Here is an 11,581-nt window from a genome sequence, read left to right as displayed (position 1 = left end):
TTTCTCCTGTATGAACACTCTTGTATCTAATGAGATTACTTGAGTCCACTAATTGCTTTCCACACAGTGGGCAAACAAATATTTTCTCTCGTGTGGACATTCTGATGTTTCTTCAGATAACCAGGTTAGCTGAACCTTGTGGTGGAAGAATCAGAATTAGTTGTGTAACATAGATAATTAATATGTCTTATCTGCATAATATGCTTATGTGATATACTTGTTATTAGAATGTACCCCTTCGGACTCTTGTGTTGGCAGTTGCACTTCTTCCCTCAGCTGGGGCTCAGTCACCTGGGGCCCAGAGAAGGGAGAGGTCAGGCTTGTCTTTCACATGTCCCTGGTGCTATGCAGAATATCAGAAAGGGAAGAGGACAGAAGGGAACATTGTCTTCATATGTGAAAGTGTTTACCTATTCTTAAACCATGTGAAGGGATAGCGTGAATAACGGGGAACCAATTACTTGTCTCCACAATGTCTGTGCACCAGTCACTCCCTCCTTTGGCATTGGGGGATATGTGTGGTAGTGTCTGGAACCATTGTATGGCATCGCTGATGTTGCACTTATTCTGGGATAGTGTATGACCTAGAGGCTCACTACCCTCAGTGACCTTGTCCAGGTGTGGGGTCAAGAAGGGGTTTTACTTGAGATGGGAGTATCTGGAGTTGACAATTGATTTATGCCATTGGATGAGTTGGTGTTTTTGTGCTATGAAGTACCAGGAACGAGACTAGAACCTCGTCTCAGGGGCCAAACTGAACGATAATTTATAGCGAATGCTATCTGGCTACGGGATACTCCTTTCTCATTTAAAAAGTCTCACCTTGTGACACGTTCAAAATATCTGTGGTTTGTTATGTCGACTAGGGGGTGGATCTTTGCTATAAAAGATCTCAGTAGCCTTTGTCTCGCCGTTCTCAACGGATCATCAGAAACGGTGATTCATCAACAAGCCATTGCTATAGCAAAGCTCTCACTATTAAAGATTTAGTTTAAGTATAACTGTGACTTGTGTGATAAGTTTGTCTCTCCTCATTTGATAGTAAAGAAATTAACCACCACAACCTCTACCCACACAGAGCAGCTGAAGGGTTTCTCTCCTGTGTGAACCCGCTGGTGAGACTGAAGATACTTAAGACAAATTCAACTTTTTCTGCAGAAAAACGAAATGTTTTACTTGCAATTGCTTACATTTTATAACCTGGAAGAGGTGAGACCAGCACACTGTTGAAAAAAGGAATAAATCCAAAACTGAGCCTTGAATGGAAAATCAAGATGTTTATTAGAACATGGTGCCCAAAAAATCATAGTGCAAGAAAGGTTTAAAAAAAAAAAATTAAAAAAAACAGGTCATCCTCAGTGTAAATCGTTGGCACACAAAGTTCCTCATTCGTGTCCTAGTCAATGATACCAGTACTGCAATTTAACTAGGTTGCCTAAAACCGTAGTAAACATTTCCCAGACAGGAGATATTATGCATTGTCACATTATTAGTCATCTACCTTCATAACAGCACAAGACTGTTTTACAGAATCTTCATTTTCTTTGCTTGGATGCTCCCAAAACTGCAAAAGTTGTTCCAACACTTTGCCCACAGGACTTCCATTATATCAGCAACATGTACAGTTGAAGTCGGAAGTTTACACCTTAGCCAAATACATTTCAACTCAAGTTTTTCACAATTCCTGACATTTAATCTTAGTAAAAAGTCCCTGTCTTAGGTTAGCTAGGATCACCACTTTATTTTAAGAATGTAAAATGTCAGAATAACAGTAGAGAGAATGATATCAGTCAAGTTAAAGCTTGGTCGCAAATGGGTCTTCCAAATGTAAAATGACCCCAAGCATACTTCCAAAATTGTGGCAAAATGGCTTAAGGACAACAAAGTCAGGGTATTGGAGTGGCCATCACAAAGCCCTGACCTCAATCCTATAGAACAACAAAAAGCTAGGTCAATGGAAGTGTTGCTTGACTTTTACTGTGGTTAAACAGCTAAAGTGGGGTGCCTGAACAGTACAAATACAGCCCTGTACAGAAAAAAATGATTGTGTGTGCATATTTGGTTAGTAGAGAACCTACTGACTATTTTCCACATCACTTAAGCTGAGACAGGTAATAAAGTTTATTCTCTACAGTCTAATATGTATTCCATATTCAGTAAATTGAAATGGCGGCTATGGAGGGGGAAGAGTTAAAACCCTGGTTTTATGAAGACACAATCAATAGTTTTTCCTGTGCAGTGCAATATTTGTATATAGAAAAGTGTTATTTATTTGACCTTGGAACATGTGTTAAAACCCAACTAATGCAAATCTCACTTAAATTTGAACAAAAATGAATCATTATTATTGTTTAGGCAATAATTTTTCATATGCCATGACTAAATACAGGTTATTTACATTTTTCTACTATTACGTGGGGGACTTTTTATTTCATGACCCGGAAGTGCTTAGAGTAGAGAGAATGATTTATTTCAGCTTGTATTTCTTTCATCTCATTCCCAGTGGGTCAGAAGTTTACATACACTCAATTACTATTTGGTAGCATTGCCTTTAAATTGTTTAACTTGGGTCAAACGTTTTGGGTAGCCTTCCACAAGCTTCCCACAATAAGTTGGGTGAATTTTGGCCCATTCCTCATGCCAGAGCTGGTGAAACGGAGTCAGGTTTGTAGGCCTCCTTGCTCGCACACGCCTTTTCAATTCTGCCCACAAATGTTCTATAGGATTGAGGTCAGGGCTTTGTGATGGCCACTCCAATACCCTGACTTTGTTGTCCTTAAGCCATTTTGCCACAATTTTGGAAGTATGCTTGGGGTCATTTTACATTTGGAAGACCCATTTGCGACCAAGCTTTAACTTGACTGATATCTTGAGATGTTGCTTCAATATATCCACATAATTGTCCTACCTCATGATGCCATCTATTTTGTGAAGTGCACCAGTCTCTCCTGCAGAAAAGCACCCCCAAAACATGATACTGCCACCCCCGTGGTTCATGGTTGGGATGGTGTTCTTCAACTTGCAAGCCTCCCCCTTTTTACTCCAAACATAACAGTGGTCATTATGGCAAAACAGTTCCATTTTTGTTTCATCAGGCCAGAGGACATTTCCCCAAAAAGTACGATCTTTGTCCCTATGTGCAGTTGCAAACCGTAGTCTGGCTTTTTTATGGCGGTTTTGGAGCAGTGGTTTCTTCTTTGCTGAGCGGCCTTTCAGGTTATGTCAATATAGGACTTGTTTTACTGTGGATATAGATACTTTTGTACCCGTTTCACCAAAGTACGTTCATCTCTAGAAGACAGAACGCGTCTCCTTCCTGAGCGGTATGACGGCTGCGTGGTCCCATGGTGTTTATACTTGCGTACTATTGTTTGTACAGATGAACGTGGTACCTTCAGGCGTTTGGAAATTGCTCCCAAGGATGAACATCATTTTTTTTTACTGAGGTCTAGGCTGATTTCTTTTGATTTTACCATTGAAATACATCCACAGGTACACTTTCAATTGACTCAAATTATGTAAATTAGCCTATCAGCCATGACATAATTTTCTGGAATTTTTCAAGCTGTTTAAAGGCACAGTCAATTTAGTGTATGTAAACTTCTGACCCACTGGAATTATAAGTGAAATAATCTGTCTGTAAACAATTGTTGGAGAAATTATTTGTGTCATTCACAAAGATGTCCTAACCGACTTGCCAAAACTATAGTTTGTTAACAAGAAATTTGTGGAGTGGTTAAAAAACAAGTTTTAATGACATACACCTAAGTGTATGTAAACGTCTAACTTCAACTGTAGCTGCATCTATCCAAATTAAAAACGTAAGTCCACTGTAAACGCTATGTGTATTATAAGAAATCAAGATGTTTTTGTAATTTGCATAATGCTGGAACTGTTACAAAATGATAGCCAACCATGGGAAAATCTAAACAAAAGGGAATTACTATTTCATATACGATAAATAATACTATGAATTAGAGCACATTGAGAAATGGTTGGAGCTCAAGTCAATTCATGTAAGGAACATAGTCTACTGGTAAGAAAATAAAACATAATAAAAAAATATATTGTATAATTACTGTTAATTTACTGGTGTGATTGTTCAAGGATGCCATTTTGAAATGTAGTGTTTAAGCAAAGTCTTACAGTATTTTTGTTGTATTGCACAAACAAATTGCACTGTACAGGGAAAAATTGATGGTGTGTTCATAAAACCATGGTCCAGTCTACTCACTTGAATTCCTAGTATACAAAACAGTTTGAACAAAAAGCTAGGTCAATGGAAGTGTTGCTTGACTTTTACTGTGGTTAAACAGCTAAAGTGGGGTGCCTGAACAGTACAAATACAGCCCTGTACAGAAAAAAATGATTGTGTGTGCATATTTGGTTAGTAGAGAACCTACTGACTATTTTCCACATCACTTAAGCTGAGACAGGTAATAAAGTTTATTCTCTACAGTCTAATATGTATTCCATATTCAGTAAATTGAAATGGCGGCTATGGAGGGGGAAGAGTTAAAACCCTGGTTTTATGAAGACACAATCAATAGTTTTTCCTGTGCAGTGCAATATTTGTATATAGAAAAGTGTTATTTATTTGACCTTGGAACATGTGTTAAAACCCAACTAATGCAAATCTCACTTAAATTTGAACAAAAATGAATCATTATTATTGTTTAGGCAATAATTTTTCATATGCCATGACTAAATACAGGTTATTTACATTTTTCTACTATTACGTGGGGGACTTTTTATTTCATGACCCGGAAGTGCTTACTTAGTGTTGCTGACGAGAGGCTGGTTCTGCATCCTACTGGATGAGTCAAAAAAGTCAGCAATATACTGGCCATTTTCTTACAATTGTTTATTTCACAAAAACACATTTTCAGAGGAAATGTTTACAAAAATAATGTGTGCAAGATAATTCATATTTCAAAATGTCATACATGGGCCTTTGCGAGATATCATTTTACTAGACTGGTTGGCTTGGAGGAGTGTTTTTCCTAAAGAGAGGTAGTATGTTTTATATTACTACTACTACTACTAATAATAATAATAATAGTAGTAGTAGTAACAATCACTGTTTGTATTGTTCATATATTTCTTGCAGCACTTTTGAAATAATAATGGTACACATTATTAGATACACATCCAAAATATTTTGTTTTAATTCCATTCCTTTTGTTATAAGACTACTCCTAAACTGTAAATAACAAATAGCCCAATACAGACAAAATGTGTTCAGTCAAAATGTGAAAGTAGAATTATTCCCAAATAACTGTGTTCGTGGTATACTCAGTGACAATACAATCTCCAGCACTAGAGCACCAGAATAGTTTCTCTCTAGGTGAATTCTAAGAATGTGCTTCGCAGCAAACCTCTCCCCACACTGTATGTAGTATCCGGTGTGACGAATGAGATTACTTGAGTCCACAAACCACTTTTCACACAGTGGGCTAAGGATGAGTGATAAACAACTTCAATGATAAGAGTTACAAAAACAGTCATTCAAAAGTGTATGGAATACTTTTTGGATGATCAACTCCTTCAGTCGAGCCCCCTATTCATTTTTTTGTTCAAGCTGGGCTGGCGCACGTTTGGGTATGCTTTCACTCACTGAAAAGTGGTTGGTAAAATACTTTCTTCTCCATCGTGGACACTGATGTGTCTCTTGAGGTGATTGGCCGATATGAAAGTCTTTCCACACTGTGGGCATCGGAACTGCTTGCATCCTTTATGTATGCTAAGGTGCACTTTGAGTGAGCCTGACTGGGCGAAGCGCTTGCCGCAGTGGCTGCAGCCGTAGCGTCTCTCCCCCGTGTGTACGCTCTGGTGTCGCTTGAGGTTGCTGGAGTCGGAGAAGCGCTTCCCGCACTGCATGCAGCTGAACGGCTTCTCCCCGGTGTGAACCCTAAGGTGTGTCTTGAGGTTCTTCAGACACGCCAAAGTCTTACCACAGAAACTACAAATGAACCGGTTACCTGCTGTGCCGTCTTGGTTGTAATTCACAGCGTCGTTATTATGACTGTCATGGGAGACCCAACCATCCGTCATTACCAAGGCATTGGATCCAGTCTCCATGCCTTTTCGCACAGTCATGGGAGGCTCATCTGAGGGCAACGGCACCCTCTGTCTATTGTCTCTGTAAGCTACAGGTTGTTTGTGCTCAGTTATGGAGCGACTCACCTTGTTCATCGAAAAGGGAAAACTATTCTCTGACTCAGAATTAAGAGGTACAACATCCACATGAGAGTAAGAGCACTCAGGAAGATCAGCCCCAGGACCCTGGGTGCTAAGGGTCCCAAGTTGTCTGGGGGGCTCAAACATCATACAATCAAAGCCTGCATGGTCAAGTATTCCATCACCATCTTCCAATGCTGGGGTTTGAGATCTTTTGTTCACACTCATATTTTCATTTGATTCTGGCAAGAGGCTGTTGTCTGTTTCACCACTCACCCATATACAAGAGCTGGCGTTCTCCTGTTTGCTGATTGATTGAGCAGCCTCTGTGTCGATGTTGGAATGCCTTTCTCCTCCAACACGGGGATTTAAAGCTCCTACAACATCAACAACACAGTGTGTGAATCACTGAACTGGATGCTCATGAAGGTAATCAAATACTACACATCAGTCAAAGGATATGAGCAATTTCTGAGAAATGTATTAGTATAAATCTAGTCTATATGAAAGCCAAAAATATTGCCATGAAATCTATTGTACTTATAATTAAATCAATTTATGAATTGTACGCAGTACAGTCTAACATTACTGCAATCATTTTACATGACAGTATTCATGTATCATGTTTTTTTTCCAAAAGGCATAATGAAGACACTTCTTAAGCCCGTCTCCCATTTAATTACCGGTACTCAGTCTCTCTCGTTGGTCGTGATTGTCCCAGGCTTCTTCCCGCCTCTCCTCTTTGATGGTAGGTGATTTGGACTTTCTCTCATCCAACGCTACAGGCTGTTGGACACAAGGTTGGGTAAAATCAATTGGGATGCAAGATATAATTAAGCAATAAGGCACGAGGGGGTGTGGTATATGACCAATACACCACGGCTAAAGGCTGTTCTTATGTGCGACGCATCGTGGAGTGCCTGGACACAGCCCTTAGCCGTGGTATATTGGCCATATACCACAAACCCCCGAGGTGCCTTATTGCTATTATAAACTGGTTACCAACGTAATTAGCGCAGTCAAACTAAAAGTTTTGTTATACCCATGGTATACAGTCTGATATACCATGGCTGTCAGCCAATCAGCATTCAGGACTGGAACCACACAGTTAAAACTGGGAATAATGCTCTGTACAGTCACAGTCATAAAGACAGCTGAAAAAAAGATATAACACAAGAACACTAACAGAACAGTAAACAGGTAAAACAGGATCACTTGATTACAAAATTACCACTAGCATGGGTGGGCTATATGTCATATTTACATTCAGACCTAGGTTGTGTTGATAACCACTGAAATATTAGGCTGCCCTTTCTGAAACAAGTGTGGACAAATGCTTACCTTTCCATAGGCGGAAATCCCAGGGGGGACGGGGGACACACGACCCCCCCATCCTGGGAAAAATATGATTTGTCCCCCACAATATATCACTGTAAACATGATGTCATTAGGCAGATCAGGCAACAGAGGGCACATAGACAGCAGAGCTGGGGACAAGTGGGCAGGGACAGACTGGCAAAGACAGGGAGTCTCAGGTAGGTTTGTTGAGTCTTTGTTTGGCAACATTATGAAAGGTTCTCAATTATTATTTTTTTTGACTTGTAAAATAGGGACATAATTGGAAAATGCCATGGATACCCCCACTCTCAACTTAAACTGGTGACTGAACTAAGATTTGTTTAAGGCAATGGTATTGCTGTTGTGATTATTTGGGTAGTGGTAGTTAGGAGTATGGCAAACACCTTATTTCATTTCTAGGAGACAGACTGTGAGGCAGTGAGGGTGGTGAAAGGGAAAGGGCCAAGGATAGAGACTTCAGAGGACAGTGTCACAGCCACGGCAGGACCATGTGTCAACCTTGTTGCCAGCTGCACCAGTATAGGAGACAGTGTCACAGCCACGGCAGGACCAGGTGTCAACCTTGTTGCCAGCAGCACCAGTATAGGGGACAGTGGCACAGCCACGGCAGGACCAGGTGTCAAAGAGCGGATGCTGCCTTCATTAGTGCAGCATTTAGGAACTGGAGAAATGCCTTTGTAAAATTCACAGCCCATCAAAACTGCCAAACCCACCGCCACCACTGTAACTGTAACAGCACACCAGCTAAATCCAATCAATGTCCAGATATCCAGCGCGTGGAAATGACAAAAGCTACCTTGCACTGTATGAGAAAGCAACAACATTGATTGAATCCATTGAGACACACTCAAGACGATTTGCTGGCAAAGCAGTGGATCACTATAGGGCAGAATTGTTTTAAGTGTTGGATGGTGTGGAGGTTCAGTTTGGCCACCATTTTGACCAGGACAGTCTAAACATTCTGCAAAAGTTGGAAAGAGTGCTTCTCACAGGGGAGTTGGATGAGTCTCTAGATCAGTACCCTGAGCTGAACATTGATTCTCTTTCAGTGCAGTTGTCTCTCTTTCGCAAAAAATACCCCTGTAGCAGCAGTTGAGAGGCAGCAGAGGTCCTCAGGAGGCTTCCAGTGCAGGTGCGGGGGTTGGTTGACCAAGTTGAGGTGCTGATCAGAATTTTGTCTGTAATGTACATAAAGACAGGCTGGACAGTCTTGAGTGTAAATATCTGCCATCAATTTGTTGGATCCATTGAAACCCTCAAACATATGTTCAGTTGTTTTGTTCAGTAGTGTGTATGGCAGTGGTTCTCAACCTTTTTTGAGTACTGGAACCCCTGCATATTTTGAGGAAAGGCAGGCAAGGTTTTGAGTGGTCCTCCTCAGGGACCTCCACCCCCTCTATATTATATGTAAAGTTAGTGGAATCCTTGTGCTGCTGAATACGTTCATTACACTTTTTTATTTCATGGACCCCTTGACATAACACCAGGGACCCACCTACCTTGTTTGAGAACCCTTGGTATATAGTATGATATTTGTTATTTTGTTTAGTAGTTTTTAGTACATGACAGTACACTTACTAATTATTTATTTTATTTAAAATGGCATACTTTGTGTGACATACTTGTCAATAGCTGTTGTTTGAAGAGTTGAGACACTGACTGAACAATAACTAAGTATTTCTGAAGGATATTTTGGTTGATTTGTTTGGGTTTTTCATTGAAGTAGTTATTTTGCTTTTAGAACTGAACGTATTCTGAGTGCTTTGTTATTGTAAAGATGTTGTAATAGACTCAAACCAGTGGCACAGATTTAATGACTATATAAATGAATCAGAAAAAGTTCAATAAAAAGGTCAGTTCAGTGCGGAGACCAACTTTGTGATGGTTCTCAATGGAGATTATTTGAGATGAGATCGCATCATGTTCATTGTATTTATGAAACCTGCGCCCATACAGTGTACAGTACCATTACCACCTACTGGCCTTGCTTGGTATTGCTGGTTGTAAATACAAATACCTGCATAGATACTGGACTGATAAGGAACACTGCTATAACTATTATTATTAATAGTATTATAATGATTTAAACATTTGGGACAACCCTTCAGTTAACTACTGTACCTATCAATTATCCAGTAGTAGTAGTAGTAATTATGGTTCCTCAATATACATTTAACATATTACAACGTAGGCTATATGGGGCGGCAGGGTAGCCTAGTGGTTAGAGCGTTGGACTAGTAACCGGAAGGTTGCGAGTTCAAACCCCCGAGCTGACAAGGTACAAATCTGTCGTTCTGCCCCTGAACAGGCAGTTAACCCACTGTTCCCAGGCCGTCATTGAAAATAAGAATTTGTTCTTAACTGACTTGCCTGGCTAAATAAAGGTAAAATAAAATAAATAAAATAAATATGTGTTACAGCACTACTTTTGGTGTCATGTAATTGTCCCCTCCAAAGTTGATATCAGATTTTCGCCCCTGTACCTTTCTCTGTGTGGTAGCCTGTCCAGTATCACCTGAGGACTTTCCGTCCCTAAACAGGCTGGTGACCAACTGGGAATCAACTCCTCTCCGACAATGTACCTCGCCTAAAATTAGCAGACAAGGGAAATTGTTTACATTCACACACAACACACTTTATCAATGGTGTCTTGATAAGTTGCTTTCTAAAATGACGTAACCTATAAATGTAGTTAGTATGCGTTCTATTGTAACCGCCGAATCTTACCGACTGATGTCCTTCTCGATTCCATGCCAAAGTGAGTTCGAGAACGACTGTGTGCGAGCATTGAGCCTCCCATTCCCGCTCTCGGAGTACTCGCACGAGACACTTTCAGCTCCATCATCCGTAGTTTTCTCCTCAACGCTTCATTCTCCTTCTGCCCTTGAGATATCTCTAAATGCAGGACCGCATAGCCATTGTCAACAAGCTCGCAGATTTCAGCAACGGCCGCGTTAGCTAAAACCTCCATGATGGAGGCTAGCTGAGTGTGAAAAGCAACGTCATTTGCCATTATTTGACCGAAAATGGCCTTCGAATAAGTACTTGTTAATGGATGTGTAGTGTAGAAGGAAAAGGCTGTTGAAAAGTACAGATAGATGCAGACACCTCGAAATCAAAATTGGTGTAGTTCACTAAAAAGTAAACAGAGGACCACCAGCGTCGGTCGCCTTTTCTTCTTCTTTGATGAGGTTTAAATGGCAGCTGGCATCCAATAAATGTTGCATTACCGCCACCTACTAGACTGGAGTACAACTCCCTAATACTTTGCTTGAAAAAATAAATAAATAAATACCTTATCTACACCACTCACAAAAAAAATCAAATAATAAAAAAGTAACACCACCAAACTCCACTATTTAAATATATTTAGTCCTACCTCACACCCTGTAACTCTTCTGATGTCAAGTCTCGTATACCCAAATACCTCTCTGCAGCTGCCAACACAACCTCAATTTTCTGCGACTTACATTCCATCCCTGCAGTACAGTTGATAACCATTTCAATAAATGCTAAAAATCAAATCTTACTGAAACATATATCAATTGTTGGCCTATCCCTCTGTACTGGTACAGATCTACTACACACACCACTCCTTAACGTATGTCCTCTCAGGATCCCTCCCCCTTAACCCATCTTCCTCTACTTTCTTCACTGCCTCAGCATATGACAACTTCTGCACTACTCTAACCCTGGAAACCTCAACCTGCTTCTCTCGCACGGGACATTTCTGATCCCCAGCCCCATGGGAACCCCTACAATTACCACCTACCACTACTTTCCCCAATTTCTTTATCTTCTTCTTTTAGCTTTATTGGCAGACTACAATCGATACGGTGTATTGCTGCCACTTACTGTACGGGTAGTGAAATAAATATATACAAATCCATAGCAACCATAAGCTTCTCTTTTCAGTACCAGGGTCTTCTTCTTCGTGGGAGAGGCTATACCAAAGATGTTTTATAACTAACCCAAGATAGACCAGAGCCTGTCATTTCCAATGGGAGTAAATCAATTAAATCAGTGGGCAGAACAAGAACAA

The 11,581-nt window shown here is 40.4% G+C and overlaps 1 protein-coding gene across 2 annotated transcripts; it reads right to left on the bottom strand.

Annotated features, from left to right (window-relative positions):
- Positions 1 to 259: 259 nt before the first annotated feature.
- On the bottom strand, positions 260 to 10,727 carry LOC139381855 (uncharacterized). 2 transcript variants are annotated; one of them, XM_071125671.1, is made up of 5 exons: positions 10,267 to 10,704; positions 10,023 to 10,126; positions 6,864 to 6,966; positions 6,457 to 6,557; positions 260 to 343 (listed from the first exon to the last, which is right to left on the bottom strand). In XM_071125671.1, exons 1-5 carry the CDS (start codon positions 10,550 to 10,552, stop codon positions 284 to 286), a joined length of 654 nt encoding a protein of 217 aa, XP_070981772.1. In that variant the 5' UTR covers positions 10,553 to 10,704; the 3' UTR covers positions 260 to 283. The 2 variants fall into 2 exon arrangements, with proteins under 2 accessions (XP_070981772.1, XP_070981771.1); XM_071125670.1 differs by lacking the exon at positions 260 to 343 and having other exon boundaries at positions 3,557 to 6,557; positions 10,267 to 10,727.
- Positions 10,728 to 11,581: the final 854 nt, after the last annotated feature.

The sequence above is a fragment of the Oncorhynchus clarkii genome, chromosome 23, assembly GCF_045791955.1.
Source record: "Oncorhynchus clarkii lewisi isolate Uvic-CL-2024 chromosome 23, UVic_Ocla_1.0, whole genome shotgun sequence".
Lineage (NCBI taxonomy): Eukaryota > Metazoa > Chordata > Actinopteri > Salmoniformes > Salmonidae > Oncorhynchus > Oncorhynchus clarkii.
Note: the sequence above shows the minus strand (reverse complement) of the source record. Positions and strands in the feature narration are given on the sequence as shown.